At 45.2% G+C, this 17,497-nt stretch overlaps 1 protein-coding gene across 3 annotated transcripts in view; it reads left to right on the top strand.

The window, feature by feature from the left end:
* LOC119955298 (lysine-specific demethylase 7B-like) overlaps window positions 1-17,497 on the top strand; it is a 316,061-nt gene that overhangs the window by 34,767 nt on the left and 263,797 nt on the right. The window contains exons 3-4 of one of the 3 annotated variants that reach the window (XM_038781379.1): window positions 5,953-6,027; window positions 17,267-17,384. In XM_038781379.1, coding sequence (XP_038637307.1) covers window positions 5,953-6,027; window positions 17,267-17,384 — 193 coding nt within the window. Of the gene's footprint in view, window positions 1-5,952; window positions 6,028-6,108; window positions 6,472-16,650; window positions 17,385-17,497 lie in introns of those variants that run through there. The other 2 variants (XM_038781377.1, XM_038781378.1) reach the window with 2 other exon arrangements.

Below are 17,497 nucleotides of genomic sequence, written 5' to 3'. Positions count from 1 at the left end.
GAGAATTATTCCCCCCTCCCCGCCCATGCTAATTTATGGCCCAGATCATGGGCGGCACGATGGCGCAGTGGTTAGCACAGCTGCCTCATGGTGCTGAGGACCCGGGTTCGATCCCGGCCCCGGGTCACTGTCCGTGTGGAGTTTGCACATTCTCCATGTGTCTGTGTGCGTCTCACCCCCGCAACCCAAAGATGTGCAGGCTAGGTAGATTGGCCACGCTAAATTGCCCCTTAATTGGGGAAAAAAAAATAATTGGGTACTCTAAATTTTCAAAAGAAAAGGAAAAATGGTCCAGATCATGGCGACAGGATTCGCACCAGTTTTCCTACCGAGATTGACATTTAGCCTAATTTTGGGAAAATTCCGTGCAATATACTTATTAATCACTTGGGGAGTTGAGGTCCTTGTGGAACATCTCTGTCACATCCTGCCAGTTAAGACTACCTGGCTGTTGCCCCTACTCTGTCTCCTGGCACTTGGCCTGTTTCATAAGAGGTCAATAATTTGCCTTCAATACCATTAATCTTAAAAAAAAATATACATACCTTCTGGAAGTTGATATGAATACTCCCACAAGTCCTGAAAGACCTGCTGTTAGGTAATTTGGACATTCCTGAATTTTCCCTTGGTGCACCCGAACAGGCGTCGGAATGTGGAGACTAGGGGCTTTTCACAGTAACTTCATTGCAGTGTTAATATAAGCCTATTTATGAAGTAATAATGATTAATATTATTATAACATTCACAAACATTCTCCTGTTCACTACTTTATCTCTTTAAAAAGTGCTATCAGAATAATCAGGCATGTTCTCCCCCTTTAGAAATTCATGTTGCGCTCTGACCAGTGTAATGTTTTCAAGGTGTTCAGTCACACAAGATAGATCCTGGAGATTTCCTGACAACAGATGTTGGGTGAACAGCTAATTCCTTGGTTGCCTTTCTTAAATAGTGGAGTAATTGGTAGGATTGTGATGGTATTTCTTGGACATTCAAATCTTTGGAGCTTCATTTTCTGTCAATCCTGCATTACCTGGTTGTTGTAACAGTGTCCAAATCCTGTATCATCTGAATGTTGTAATAGTGTGTTTAAATCCTATCTTATCTGGTTGTTGTAATGGTGTGTCCAAATCCTGTGATATCCGGTGGACTAATGCGGTGTTCCGATCGTGTATTATGATTCTGGATAATGAGAGGATGACAAACCTTTGCGGAATAAGAATTTAACATGTGTTGTTGTTTATTTGTATTTTTCTGGCCGTTTAAAATTCCATGTCAAGCTATCTACAAAACCTCATCAAGATAAACACAAGCCATTGTGATAGAGGAAACAACAGGCAAATCTGAGTCGACCTGCCAACTAATAACCACCCTTTTCTCTTGTAGTATAAATAGTTGTGATTGTTTGAAATTTGGTATTCTCGTGTTTGTACTGATGAGTGGCAGATGAAAAATTTCAGCAATGTGTCTGTCTTTTCAGCAAGATTTAAATAATGGGATAATATTTGCTGATTTCCCCCACCCTTTGTAGCTGGTGGACACTGCAACTATTTTAACTACCTAACAGTACCAAGCTGAAATCGCATTGGGAATGAAGCCCAGCGCTTTATACTGCCTTTGTCAATAGGGGTGGTGTGGTGGCACAGTGGTTAGCACTGCTGCCTCAGAGCCAGGAGTCTGGGTTTCATTCGAACTTGGGTAGCTATCTGTGTGGAGTTTGCACATTCTCCCCTTGTCTGCATTCTCCCAGCAGCTGTGTAGAACCTTAGTTACGCCACACTTGGAATATAGTTTACAATTCTGGTCGCCACACTGCTGTGGATGTGGAAGCTTTGGAGAGGGTACACAAGTGGTTGACCAGGATTTTGCCTGGTATGGAGAGCATTAACGATGAGGAGAGATTAGATAAACCTGTTTTGCTCTCACTGGAACAATGGAGGTTGAGGGGCGACCTGAGTCTACAAAATTGAAAGGGGCATGGACAGAGTGGATAGTCAGGAAGTTTTTCCCCCAGAGTGGATAGTCAAAAGCTTTTTCCCAGGGTGGAAGAGTTAATTACTAGAGGTTTAAGGTGTGAGGGGCAAAGTTTAGAGGAGATGAGCAAGGGAAGTTTTTTACACAGTGGATAGTGGGTGTTGGAACTTGCTGCTGAGAGTGGTGGAAACAGGTAGAATAGTGACGTTTAAGGGAAGTCTTGACAAATAGATGAATAAGATGGGAATAGAGGGATACAGACCCCAGAAATGTACAAGATTTTAGGTTAGACAGGCTTGGAAGGCTGAAGGGTCTGTTCCTGTGTTGTACTTTCTTTGTCTCTGTGGGATTCCTCCGGGTTCTCCGGGTTCTCCGGCTCCTCCCACAGTCCAAAGATGTGCAGGTTAGATCATAGAATTTACAGTGCAGAAGGAGGCCGTTCGGCCCATCGAGTCTGCACCGACTCTTGGAAAGAGCACCCTACCCAAGATCACCTCCACCCTCTCCCCATAACCCAGTAACCCCACCCAACACTAAGGGCAATTTTGGACACCAAGGGCAATTTATCATGGCCAATCACCTAACCTGCACATCTTTGGACTGTGGGAGGAAACCGGAGGAAACCCACGCACACACGGGGAGGATGTGCAGACTCTGCACAGACAGTGACCCAAGCCGGAATCGAACCTGGGACCCTGGAGCTGTGAAGCCATTGTGCTATCCACAATGCTACCGTGCTGCCCTAGGTGGATCAGGTTGGGGGAAATGGGCCTAGGTAGGGTGCTCTTTCAGAGGGTTGGTGGAGATTTGATGGGCCGAATGACCTCGTACTGTCGGGATTCTATACATAGCCCTGGGTCCGTGAATGTAATTCGTGGTCATTCTTCCAAAACAAAACTCGATATTGGTTGCACCGGTCTATTCACACAAATGGAGATTAGGTTTGACACAACGCAGCACCTATCTAATCTAATCTCATTTTCCAGCATTTGGTCCGTAATCTTTTATGCTATGGCATTTCAAGTGCTCATCTAAATGCTGCTTAAATATTGTGGGGGTTGCTGCCTCCAACACCCTTTCAGACAGTGAGTTACAGATTCCAACCACCCTCTGAGTGAAACGTTTTTCCTCAAATTCATTCAATCTCCAGCCTCTGACTTTAATTCAATGCCCCTGGCTATTGATGACTCTACGAAGGAGAAAATGTCCTTACTATCTATCTACCCAATCTATGTCCTTCATAGTTTTGTATACCTCAATCAGGTCCCCCACCCGGCCTTCTCTGCTTGAAGGAAAACAACCTCAGCCTATCCAGCGCCTCTTTGTAGCTGAAATGCTCCATCCAGGAAACATCCAGCTGAATCTCCTCTGCACCCACTCTCGTGCATTCACATCCTTCCTGATGTGTGGCAACCAGAACTGCACACAGGACTGTAGTTGTGGCCGACACGAGCGTTTATACAATTCCATCATTACCTCCCTGCTCTTTGATTCTATGCCTTGGCTAATAAAGGCAAGTATCCATAGGTTTTCTTACTGCCTTATCTACCTGTCCTCCTACCTTCAGGGATCTTTGGACGTGGAACCCAAGTTCTCCCTAGTTCTCTGTACTTCTGGTCTCCTACCGTTCGTTGCGTCTTCCCTTTCCTTGTTTGTCCCCCCAAAATGCAGCACCGCCTACTTAACAGGGTTAAAATCCATTTGCCCCTGTTCTGCCCATTTGACCACACCATCTGTATCGTCTTGTAATCTTAAGGCCTTAAATTTCTCAATTTAACACACCACCAATTTCCGTGTCATCTGCAAACTAACTTATCGAACCTCCCATATTCACATCTAGATCATTCATATGTACTACAAACAGCAAAGGCCCTAGCACTGATCTCTGCGGTCCACCACTGGACACAGACGTCCAGTCACAAACGCATCCTTTGACTATTACCCTCTGCCTCTTGCCACTAACATAGAACATAGAAAAATACAGCACAGAACAGGCCCTTCGGCCCACGATGTTGTGCCGAACTTTTGTCCTAGATTCAGAACAAATTAATCTACACCCCATCATTCTACCGTAATCCATGTACCTATCCAATAGCCGCTTGAAGTCCCTAATGTTTCCGACTCAACTACTTCCACAGGCAGTGCATTCCATGCCCCCACTACTCTCTGGGTAAAGAAGCTACCTCTGACATCTCCTCCTACCCCTATATCTTCCACCATTCACCTTAAATTTATGTCCCCTTGTAATGGTTTGTTCCACCCGGGGAAAAAGTCTCTGACTCTCTACTCTATCTATTCCCCTGATCATCTTTATAAACCTCTATCAAGTTGCCCTCATCCTTCTCCGTTTCTAATGAGAAAGGCAGAGCACCCTCAACCTTTCCTCGTAAGACATACTCTCCATTCCAGGCAACATCCTGGTAAATCTCCTTTGCACCTTTTTCCAAAGCTTTCACATCCTTCCTAAAATGAGGCGACCAGAACTGCACACAGTACTCCAAATGTGGCCGTACCAAGGTTTTGTACAGCTGCATCATCACCTCACGGCTCTTAAATTCAATCCCTTCTGCTAATGAATGCTAGCACACTATAGGCCTTCTTCACAGCTCTATCCACTTCAGTGGCAACTTTCAAAGATCTATGAACATAGATCTCAAGATCTATCTGCTCCGCCACATTGCCAAGAACCAACCATTAACCCTGTATTCCGCATTCATATTTGTCCTTTCCAAAATGGACAACCTCACACTTATCAGGGTTAAACTCCATCTGCCACTTCTCAGCCCCAGCTCTGCATCCTATCTATGTCTCTTTGCAGCCCTCCTCACTATCCACAACTCCACCCAATCTTCGTATCGTCTGCAAATATACTGACCCACCCTTCAACTCCCTCATCCAAGTCATTAATGAAAATCACAAACAGCAGAGGACCCAGTATCTTGTAAGTTTCAATAAGATCCCCCTCATCCTTCTAAAATCCAACGAGTACAGAACGAGTCGTGTGAACGTTCCTCATACAACAAGTTCTTCATTGCAGGGATCATTCTTGTGAATTTCCTCTGGACCTTTTCCAAGGCCAGCACATCCTTCCTCCGATACGGGGCCCAAAACTGCTCACAATACTCCAAATGGGGTCTGACCAGAGCCTTATGCAGCCTCCGAAGTACATCCTGGTCTTGTATTCTAGCCCTCTTGGCATGAATGCTAACATTGCATTCTTAACTGCCGACTGAACCGGCACATTAACCTGAAGAGAATTGTGCACAAGGGCTCCCAAGTCCCTCTTTGGTTCTGATTTACGAAGAATTTCCCCATTTAGAAAATAGTCTATGTCTAAATCCTTCCTTCCAAAGTGCATAACCTCACACTTTTCTACATTGTATTTCATTTACCACTTTATTGTCCACTCTCCTAGCTTGTCCAAGTCCTTCTGCAGCCCCCTTGCTTCCTCAATATTACCTGTCCCTCTCCAGATCTTTGTATCATCTGCAAAGTTAGCAACAGTGCCTTCTTCCAGATCATTAATGTATATTGTGAAAATTTGTGGTCCCAGCACAGACCCCTGATCCACACGACTCTCACGACTGCCATCCTGAAAAAGGACCCCATTATCCCCACTCTCTGCCTTCTGCCAGTAAGCCCCTCTCGATCCATGCCTGGATCTTACCCTTCAATACCATTGGGAATTAATTAACAGTCTCCTATGCGGCCACCTTGTCAAAGGCCCTTCTGGAAATCTAAATACATCTTTTGTAAAATGTTTATAAAATAACAAAGCTCTATTTCTTATATTTCACTCCTGAACGATATCGTGTCTCTGCACGTCTTAAAACTTAGTTACGCACCTGGTTCAGTCCCTTAGCCATTGTTGTGGGCTGACCAGGTGTCCGTAACACCCTCATCTACATACCAAATCACCTTGAAAAATTCACCCAAATTTGTTCGACGTGACCTGTTTTTTTGTGTTTCAGCTGCGAAAAGTGGAGGAGCATCAAGCTGTCGACATTGACTTGTACACTTGTCCAAACTGTGCCATGTTACATGGAGCCTCCTTGAGTGAGTATAAACAGGGAAGCATTTACAAGAAAGAATCTTCTTTCTAGAAGAGTCATATTAGACTCAAACATTAACTCTGTTTCTCTTCCCACAGATGCTGCCAAACCTACTGAGTTTTTCCAACATTTTCCAGTTTTATTCAAATTTCCAACATCTGCCAGTATTGCTTTTATCTTTCTTTGCCGCTTACTTTTTGAACCTTTTTATTTGCAGAGTATTGATTTTCATCCATTCAGTGGTGGTTTCTATCTTTAAAAAATGGAGAGTGTTTGCAAGCTGGGTTTTTTCAGTCCTTTCCAGGCGCTACAACGCTAAACAGGCCATCAGATTACAGTGGGATTAGCCTGACGCCAGTGTTGGACCTGACCTAATTCCTGGTATTGTGGGTAAGTACAGATATGAATAGCATCTGGATTTGACAACCCACCGGTAAGCTTCTGTCAGGTAAGCAGGTGGAAAATGAATTTGCGAAGAGGGGAACAAAATGTCCAGGTTTACAGTCGAGGACATAGATTTGTTTTTTGGGCAGGGATATTTTTGGAAGAAATAGCATTATAGGGGTGAAAATGAGGGTGTGGTATGAAGGTCACCAAACACATGAATGCTGACAGCCAATACATCCAGGAATTCAGAGTCTGAGGCACAGTGAAGTTTATGTTGCTGAGGGGTTTGTGGGGGAGAACCAATCTAGTACCTCGCACTCCTTCCCTATCCATGGAACCAACAGCCTTGGGATGTCTGAGTGTCAGATTACTTGGGTAGTGGGTTGTTAAACTTGAAGATGTCGCTTTACACTCTGCACATTGGTGGGATCAGTAAATAATTGTAAATAGATGTACCCCAGTGTTTCTTCCCCCTCATGTCGCCCCACAGATCTTTTAGGGTCAGACTGATAACTAGTTCTACTTAAAAGAAAAGGTGAAGCAGCTGTAAGTTTCCCGTGCCATCAATTCTGCAACCCCACTGACAATGGACAGTCGAAGCTGATTGCCCTGAAATATATTTGACTTTGTGTTGGTGAAAACCCCCTGTTCCCTTAGTGCTAGATCGACTGTCTCTGCATCAACAGAGAACTGAGACTGCATTTTATTTTGATTTTGAAAACATCCCGCTGATGCGGTAGAACTTACAGTGCAGAAAGAGGCCATTCAGCCCTTCGAGTTTTGCACCGGCCCTTGGAAAGAGCACCCCACTAAGCGCACACTTTCAACCTAACCCGATAACCCTAGTAACCCCACCAACCTTTTTAGGACACTAAGGGACAATTAGCATGGCCAATCCACCTAAACTACATGTCTTTGGACTGGGAGGAAACCGGAGCACCCGGAGGAAACCCACGCAGACACGGGGAGGATTTGCAGACTCCGCACAGACAGTGACCCAAAGCGGGTTTCGAACCTGGGACCCTGGAGCTGTGAAAGCAATTGTGATAACCACTGCTGCCCTTGCTGCCCACATACGTGGTCGTTTTCTAGAATGTTCCTTTCAGTCACCTGCCGCCAGTTGATATGTTGATTTTCATGAGATCTGAGGGGAAAGTGTTAGATTGGGAAAAAGCGGCTTGGCCAAAATAATAGGTTGAGCAGCCAGTTCTGCATTTGAATATCCAGCTGTTCTACTGAGAAAAGGTGACCTCTCACACAGGTGGTTTCTCATTGGAGGGATGTTGCATGAGTCGATGCAGATTGCAGGAGGATGACCAGCGCCGACTCGTCAGTTAATCGGTGACTGAATAAAGATGCATTTTGCCACCTATACTGTCCAGTGGAGACTCTGCTTCATATCCTGTGGATGGGTTATTTAAATTATTGGGTAGATAGCTACTAGATTGTTCAGATACCATGTGATTGGCTTTTCTAGTTGTAAGTACTCAGTAGGCACTGAACCTGCAAATCTGAATTGTAACCTGACAACACACCAGTTAGCTGAAATAGCTCATTAATTGTACGATTCAGCAGGTGACCATCCTTTGGAAGTAAACGGGATCTTCCCAGCCACATATACAAGGTCAAAATTTAGGCTCACTGGCTTTCACTAATTTTCTTTGACACTTGATTTGGAAACATTTTTCCCTTCCTGTACTTACTATTTGGATTGATCTTAAATACTCAGTAATTATGCCTTACAAATGCTCATCAAGCATTCAGTGCATTGCAGGGTAATTCTTCTTTTCCTACCTCCATCACTTTGATTAAACCACAGAATACATATTGATACATAGAAGATAGGAGCAGGAGGAGGCCTTTTCACCCTTCGAGCCTGCTCCGCCATCATCACGATCATGGCTGATCATCCAACTCAATAACCTAATCCTGCTTTCAGCATTGATAGCATTCTCCCCAAGTGGTATAACTAGCCGCCTGTTGAATATATCAGTGTTTTGGCATCAACTACTTCCTGTGGTAATGAATTCCACAGACTCACCACTCTGTGAAGAAATGTCTCCTTATCTCTGCCCAAAATGGTTTACCCTGAATCCTCAGACTGTGACCCCGGTTCTGTTCCTGAGATGCTCCTCATTCTTCTGAAACCAGCGAGAACAATCCCAACCTAGTCAATCTCTCCTCGTATGACAGTCATGCCATCCCTGGAATCAGTCAGGTAAACCTTCGCTGCACTCCCTCGAGAGCAAGAACATCCTTCCTCAGAGAAGGACACCAAAACTCCACACAATACTCCTTGCTGTTTGGTTGAGAATAAGGTGAATTTTCAATCAGCTTTAAACAAAGGTTCTACTTGTAGCTACTTGCAGCTGGAGCTTGTTAATTAGTTAATTGGATTAGGCCAGTTTTTAGAGGCTAGAGTCACAGTATAAATCTGAGCCTAGTTACAGTGCAGACTTTGGGTGCATTTGAGTGTGATAGTGAGAGTTTGGTGACTGAGGGAGTTAGGTGAGGAGGGAGGTAAGGTGCTCCTTTCATTTCATTTCCTACATTTCTTCAAAGAGCGTGAAGGGAGCCCAGAGTTTAGAGACTGCAGCTGACTGGGAGCGGAGTTGGAGGGTGGAGTTTCAGTTGGCCCATAGTGCAGCTATATTCTGTACGGTAAGAGGGGATGGAGGCTAGGGCAGTTGCATGCTCCTCCTGTAGGATGTGGGTGGTGAGGGATACCACCGGTGTCCCCACTGACTATACCTGCGGGAAGTGCACCCAACTCCAGCTCCTCAGAGAGCTGCAGCTGGATGAACGTCGGATCATCCGGAGGCAGAGGGGTAATAGAGAAGAGTTACAGGGACGTAACCACACCCAAGGTACAGGACAAGAGTAGCTGGGTTACAGTCAGGGGAAAGAGACGAACGGGCAAACAGTGCCAGGGATCCCTCGTGGCCGTTCCCCTTCAAAACAATACCATTTTGGATGCTGTTGGGGAGGGGGAGGGGTGGGGGGAGATGGACCTACCGGGTGAAGGTCTTCGCAGCCAGGTCTCTGCACCGAGGTCTGGCTTTGGGGCTCATAAGGGGAGGGGAATAGAAAAGCAATCGTGATAGAGACTCAATGGTTAGGGGAATAGATAGGAGATTCTTGGTCGCAAGCGAGACTCCTGTAAGGTATGTTGCCTCCTTTGTGCCAGGGCCAGGGATGTCTCGGATCGTGTCTTCCGAATCCTTAAGGGGAGGGTGAGCAGCCAGAAGTCGTGGTGCACATTGGTACCAATGACGTAGGTAGGAAAAGGGGTGTGGATGTAATAAACGAGTTTAGGGAGTTAGGCTGGAAGTTAAAAGCCAGGCAATTGTTGCCGGTGCACGTGATAGCGAGGCTGGGAATAGGGAGAGAATGCAGTTGAACATGTGGCTGCAGGAATGGTGTAGGAGGGAGGGCTCAGGTATTTGAATAATTGGAGCGCATTCTGGGGAAGGTGGGACAGTACAAGCAGGACGGGTTGCATCCGAACCAGAGGGGCACCAATATCCTGGGAGGGAGGTTTTCTAGTACTCTTCGGGAGGGTTCAACCTAATTTGGCAGGGGAATGGGAACCGGATTTGTAGTCCAGCAACTAAGGTAGCCGATGTTCAGGACGTCGAAGCGTGTAGTGATGCAGTGGGGAAGGTAACACTGACAAAGGAGAGTACTTGCAGGCAAGGAGATGGGTTGAAGTGTGTATACTTCAATGCAAGAAGCATCAGGAATAAGGTGGGTGAACTTAAGGCATGGATCAGTACTTGGAACTACGATGTGGTGGACATCACGGAAACTTGGATAGAAGAGGGGCAGAAATGGTTGTTGGAGGATCCTGGTTATAGATGTTTCAACAAGATTAGGGAGGGCGGCAAAGAGGTGGGGGGGGGGGGATTGCATGTTAATTCGAGAAAGTAGAAAGGCAGTTCGAGGAGAATCTGCCTACTGAGGTAGTATGGGTTGAAGTCAGAAATAGGAAAGGAGCAGTCACCTTGTTGGGAGTTTTCTATAGGCCCCCCAATAGCAAGCAGAGATGTGGAGGAACAGATGGGAAACAGATTTTGGAGAAGTCACAGGGTAGTAGTCAGGGTGACTTCAACTTTCCAAATATCGAGTGGAAACTCTTTAGATCAAATAGTTTGGATGGGGTGGTGTTTGTGCAGCGTGTCCAAGAAGCTTTTCTAACACAGTATATAGATTGTCTGACCAGAGGGGGTACTTGGTAACCAGGGCAAGTGATAGATGTTTTCGTGGGGGAGCATTTTGGAAATAGTGACCACAATTCTGTGACTTTCACTTTAGTAATGGTGAGGGATAAGTACGTGCAACAGGGCAAGGTTTACAATTGGGGGAAGGGTAAGTACAATGCTGTCAAGACAAGAATTGAAGTGCATAAGTTGGGAACATAGGCTGTCAGGGAAGGACACAATTGAAATGTGGAACTTGTTCAAGGAACAGATACTACGTGTCCTTGATAGGTATGTCCCTGTCAGGCTAGGGACGAGATGGTTCGAGTGAGGGAACCATGGTTGACAAGAGAGGTTGAATGTCTTAAGGATACTTATGTAAGGCTGAGTAAACAAGGTTCAGACAGGGCGCTGGAGGGATAAAGATAGCCAGGAGGGAACTGAAGAAAGGGATTAGGAGAGCTAAGAGAGGGCATGAAAAATCTTTGGCGGGTAGGATCAAGGAAAACCCCAAGGCCGTTTACACATAAGTGAGAATATGAGAATGACTAGAGTGAGGGTGGGTTTGATAAAGGACAGTAGCGTGAGATTGTGTATTGAGTCTGAAGACTGGAACGAGTACTTTTCTTCAGTATTTCCGAATGAGAGGGGCCATATGTTGGAGAGGACAGTGTAAAACAGACTGGTGAGCTCGGAGATACTTGTTAGGAAGGAACATGTGTTGGGCATTTTGAAAAACCTAAGGATAGACTAGCCCCCCCCGGGCCTGACGGGATATATCCAAGGATTCTATGGGAAGCAAGAGATGAAATTGCAGAGCCATTGGCAATGATCTTTTCGTCCTCACTGTCAACAGGGGTGGTACCAGGAGATTGGAGAGTGGCGAATGTCGTGCCCCTGTTCAAAAAAGGGATAGGGATAACCCTGGGAATTACAGGCCAGTTAGTCCTACTTTGGTGGTAGGCAAGTAATGGAAAGGGTACTGAGGGATAGGATTTCTGAGCATCTGGAAAGACACTGCTTGATTAGGGATAGTCAGCACGGATATGTGAGGGGTAGGTCTTGCCACACAAGTCTTATTGAATTATTTTGAGGAGGTGACCAAGCATGTGGATGAAGGTAAAGCAGAGGGTGTAGTGTACATGGATTTTAGTAAGGTATTTGATAAGGTTCCCCATGGTAGGCTTATGCAGAAAGTAAGGAGGCATGGGATAGTGGGGAATTGGCCAGTTGGATAACAAACTGGCTAACCGATAGAAGTCAGAGCGGTGGTGGAAGGCAAATATACAGCCTGGAGCCCAGTTCCCAGTGGCGTACCGCAGGGATCAGTTCTGGGTCCTCTGCTGTTTGTGATTTTCATTAATGACTTGGATGAGGGAGTTGAAGGGTGGGTCAGTAAACTTGCAGACGATACGAAGATTGATGGAGTTGTGGGTAGAGAGGAGGGCTGTTGTCCGCTGCAAAGAGGCATAGATAGGATGCAGAGCTGGGCTGAGAAGTGGCAGATGGAGTTTAACCCTGAAAAGTGTGAGGTTGTCCATTTTGGAAGGACAAATATGAATGCGGAATACAGGGTTAATGGTAGGGTTCTTGGCAATGTGGAGGAGCACAGAGATCTTGGCGTCTATGTTCATAGATCTTTGAAAGTTGCCACTGAAGTGGATAGAGCTGTGAAAAAGGCCTATGGTGTGCTAGCGTTCATTAGCAGAGGGATTGAATTTAAGAGCTGTGAGGTGATGATGCAGCTGTACAAAACCTTGGTCAGGCCACATTTGGAGTACTGTGTGCCGTTCTGGTCGCCTCATTTTAGGAAGGATGTGGAAGATTTGGAAAAGGTGCAAAGGAGATTTATCAGGGTGTTGCCTGGAATGGAGAGTAGGTCTTACGAGGAAAGGTTGAGGGTGCTCTGCCTTTTCTGATTAGAACGGAGAAGGATGAGGGGCAACTTGATAGAGGTTTATAAGATGATCAGGGGAATAGATAAAGTAGACAGTCAGAGACTTTTTCCCCGGGTGGAACAAACCATTACAAGGGGACATAAATTTAAGGTGAATGGTGGAAGATATAGGGGGGGATGTCAGAGGTAGGTTCTTTACCCAGAGAGTAGTGGGGAATGGAATGCGTCTGGAAGTAGTTGAGTCGGAAACATTAGGGACCTTCAAGCGCCTATTGAAATGTAAATGAAATTAAAATCGCTTATTGTCACGAGTAGGCTTCAATGAAGTTACTGTGAAAAGCCCCTAGTCGCCACATTCGGGCGCCTATTGGAGAGGTACATGGATTACGGTAGATTGATGGGGTGTAGATTAATTTGTTCTTAATCTCGGACAAAAGTTCGGCACAACATCGTGCCGAAGCGCCTGTTCTGTGCATTATTTTTCTATGTTCTATGTGTGGCTTCACCAAGACCCTGTATAATTGCAGCAAACACATCCCTGTTTCTTTACTGAAAAACTCTTGCAACGAAGGCCAACATACCATTAGCCTTCTTTACCACCTGCTGCACCTGTATGCTTACCTTCAGAGACTGGTGCACAAGGGACACCCTCCCCTCTCCCAATTTACAAACCATTGAGGTAGTAATCTGTCTTTCTGTTTTTGCTTCCAAAGTGAATAACCTCACACTTATCCAAATTATACTGCATCTGCCATTGATTTGCCCACTCGCCCAACCTGTCCCAATCATGCCGTAGGATCACTGCATCCTCGTTATAATTCATCCTCCCACCTAACTTTTATCATAAATACATATTGTGAATAGCTGGGGTCCCAGCACCAATTCCTGTGGCACCCCACTAGTTATTGCCTGCCAATTTGAAAAGGACCCATTAATCCCTAAATCCCTACTCTTTGTTTCCTCTCTGCCAACCAGTTTTCTATCCACCTCAATACATTTCCCCCAATCCCATGTGCTTTAATTTTGCTCAATAATCTCTAATGCGGGACTTTGTCAAACACCTTCTGAAAGTCCAAATATACCACATCGACTGGCTCCCCCTCATCAACTGTACTGGTTGCATCTTCAAAGAATTCCAACAGATTTGTTGAGCATGAATTTCCCTTCATAAATCCATGCTAGCTCTGACTGATCCTGCCACTGCTTTCTAAATGTTCCGCTATAAAGCCCATGATAATGGATTCAAGCATTTTCCCCACTACCAATTACATAGAACCTACAGTGCAGTAGGAGGCCATTCGGCCCATCGAGTCTGCACCGACCCACTTAAGCCCTCACTTCCACCCTGTCCTCATAACCCAATAACCCTCCTAAACGTTTTTGGATACTAAGGGCAATTTAGCATGGCCAAACCACCTAACCTGCACGTCTTTGGACTGTGGGAGGAAACCGGAGCACCCGGAGGAAACCCACGCAGACACGGGGAGAAACGTGCAGACTCCGCGCAGACAGTGACCCAGCGGGGGATCGAACCTGGGACCCTGGCGCTGTGAAGCCTCAGTGCTACCATCCTGCCCTAAATGATGTTGGGCTTACTGGTCTATAATTCCCTGCTTTCCCTCTTCCTCCCTTTTTGAATATTGGAGTGACTTGAGCTTTCCTCCAATCTGCAGGGACAGTTCCAGAGTCTACAGAATCCCTGAAGATGACTACCAATCCGTCCATTATTTCCAGAGCCACCTCCTTAAGCACTCTGGGATGCAGATTCTCAGGCCTTGGGGATTTATCCGCCTTCAATCCCATCAATTTTCCTCGCACTATTTCTCTCCTAATGTTGATCTCCCTCAGTTCTTCCCTCTCACTAAACCTTTCATTCTCCAATATTTCTGGGATCTGATTTGTGTCCTCTATTGTGAAGACAGAACCAAAGTATGTATTTAATTGCTCAGCCATTTCTTTGTTCCTTATTATGCATTCCGCTGTTTATGTCTGGGAGCCTACATTTCTCTTTACCAATCTCTTTCTCTTCAAATATCTATAGAAACTCTTAGTGTCAGTCTTTATGTTTCTTGCAAGCTTCCTTTCGTATCGCACTTTCCCCTTCTTCATCAATCCCTTCGTCTTTCTCTGAATTCTAAACTCCTCCCAACCCTCAGACCTATTAATTTTCTTGGCCAATCTGTATTGTTCTTCCTTGGATCGGATACTATTTATAATTTCCTTTGTAAGCCATGGATTGGCCCTCTTACCCCCTTTGCTTTTCTGCCAGACAGGAATGAACAGTTGCTGTAGTTCACGCATTCGTTCCTTGAATGTTTGCCATTGTCTATCCACTGTCATCCTTTTAAGTAACTCTCCCCAAACTATCAAGGCCAACTCACACCTCATATCTTCACAGTTCCCTTTATTAAGATTCAGCACCCTAGTCTCCGTAGCAACTACTTCATTCTCCACCTTGATAAAAACATTCTATCATGTTATGTCGCTCATGCCCAAGGGGTCTTGTACAGCCAGATTGGCAATGATTCCCTTCTCATTACACAGTACCCAGTCTAACATGGTCTGCTCTCTCGTTGGTTCCTCCATATATTGGTCAAGAAAACCGTCCCGTATATACTCCAGGAATTTCTCCTCTATGGCATTGTGGCTGTTTAGATTTGCCAAATTTATGCCCATGATCACCGATTTTCCCTTATTACATGCATCTCGAATTTCGTATTTAATGCTATTCCCCACCTCACTAGTGCAGTTTGGGGGTCTATATATGGCACCCACTAATGCTTTTTCCCCATGGTATTTCTCAACTCTACCCATATAGATTCCACATCACCAGAGCTAATATCCTTTCTCACTACTGTGTTAATTTCCTCTTTAACCAGCAGTGCCACGCCTGACTAGCTTGTGGCACCGGGAATAACCCTGAGATCACTATCTTTGTGGTCCGATTTCTTAACTTCCTTCCTAGCTCCCTGTATTCTGCTTTTAGGACCTGTCCTTCCTAAATACGGAAAACCCTGGGACATTCAGTTTCCCATCCCTGGTCATTCTGTAGCCATGTCTCCATAATCTCATTGTAGCCATGTCTCCATAATCCCAATTGTATCATATCCATTTGTATCTATCTGCGCGATAAGTTCATCCACTTTATTGTAAATGCTCCGTGCATTGAGGTACAGAGCCTTTAAGTTTGTCTTTTTCACATTGTTTATCTTGCTCCCAATATTTTTCTGTTGCCCTGTTTGGATTTTGCCCTTGGTTTCTCCACCTATCACTTTTCTTTTTCACTTTCCTACCTTTTGTTTTTGTCTTTGCTCCCTCTTTCTCTGACTCATTGCATAGGTTCCCATCCCCTGGCATATTAGTTTAATCAGTTCCAGTCCTGCCCAGGTGTAACCCATCCAGTTTGTACAGGTCCCACCTCCCCCAGAACCTGTCCCAATGCCCCAGGAATCTGAAACCCTCCCCCTGACACCATCTCTTCAGCCACGTATTCATCCTATATATCCTGTCATTTCTCTGACTAGTTTGTGGCACTGGTAGTAATCGTGCGATCATTGCTTTTGAGGTCCGATTTCTTAACTTCCTAGCTCCCTGTATTCTGCTTTTAGGACCTCATACTTTGTTTTACCTATGTCGTTTGTACCGATGTGTACCACGACCACTGGCTGTTTACCCTCACCCTCCAGAATGTCCTGTACCCGCTCTGAGACATCCTTGACCTTAGCACCAGGGAGACAACATACCATCCTGGAGTCTCGTTTACGTCACAGAAACGCTTGTCTATTCCCCTTACAATTGAATCCCCAATAACTATTGCATCGGCATATTTATTACCCCTCCCCTCTGCAGCAGAACCAACCGTGGTGCCACGAGTTTGGCTGTTGCTGTTTTCCCTAAGAGGCCATTCCCTTCAACCGTTTCCAAAATATCTGTTCTGGCCACAGGAGATTCCTGCCGAGCTCTCTTGCTCTGTCTGGTGGTCACCCATTCCCATCCTGCCTGCGGAGTCTGAGCCTGCGGTGTGACCGCCTCTCTATACGTGCTATCCACGATGCTCTCCGACTCTCAGATGCTCCACAGTGTCTCCAGCCGCTGCTCCAGTTCTGAAACTCGAGCTTCCAGGAGCTGTAACTGGAGACACTTCCTGCACACACGCTGACCTGTCCCCAGCCTGCCATATGGAGCAAGAGGAGCAAACCACGCCTCGGAGCTGTCCTGCCATGATTTATTCCTTTAAATTAAACTTTTGAAAGATGTTTTTGTGTATTATCCCATGTCTCCCATACTATTTAATTAGCTTTTTATTTAAAAAAAACCCCGAGTATTTACCCTTTGATCTGACATCAAATTAAAAATAGTTATTTAAATCAAATTAAAATGGTTACTTGAACCAACTTAAAAATAGTAATTTAAATCAACCCTAAAAATAGAAGAACCATTGTTTGCCAGCCTGCACTTGCAACTGCCCCTAGAGTGTTCATTGTATTTCTCCTAAACTGGATACTGACTGCTTATGTTTGAAAGAACTAAATTGGTGCTGATGTTAGGTTGAGTGCTGACTGCGTTCTGCAAATGTTGAATTGAATATTTCTTGAATGTCGGAATTGCTATCTTTAGGATGTGTGAGTCAGTTCTGAGTTTTTATAGTCCAAGTTTGTCTTTGCTTCAGTTCTGCTGACATAAGTTTTGCCACGGGCCTGGAATTATTTCTTTTGATATTTGAGTAAACTTCATCTGCTATCATGCTCTTTGAATCGCAGTGAAGAGACGGAACAACTGGCATCGACATGACTACACCGAGACTGCAGATGGTGTTAAACTGATGCAGGCAGGAACACCAGTTTTCATCAGGGAGCTTCGAGCACGACATTTTCCCAGGTACGTGAAACCTTTCCCAATTTGTAGTTGTTTTAATCATGGCTGTAGGGTGTTTGGTGGTAAGGTATAGCTATCTGTGAATAACCAAAAAGACTTTACCACAGTTCTCCTCT

This window comes from Scyliorhinus canicula, chromosome 20 (assembly GCF_902713615.1).
Source record: "Scyliorhinus canicula chromosome 20, sScyCan1.1, whole genome shotgun sequence".
Lineage (NCBI taxonomy): Eukaryota > Metazoa > Chordata > Chondrichthyes > Carcharhiniformes > Scyliorhinidae > Scyliorhinus > Scyliorhinus canicula.
This window is presented reverse-complemented; position numbering and strand designations above follow the sequence as displayed.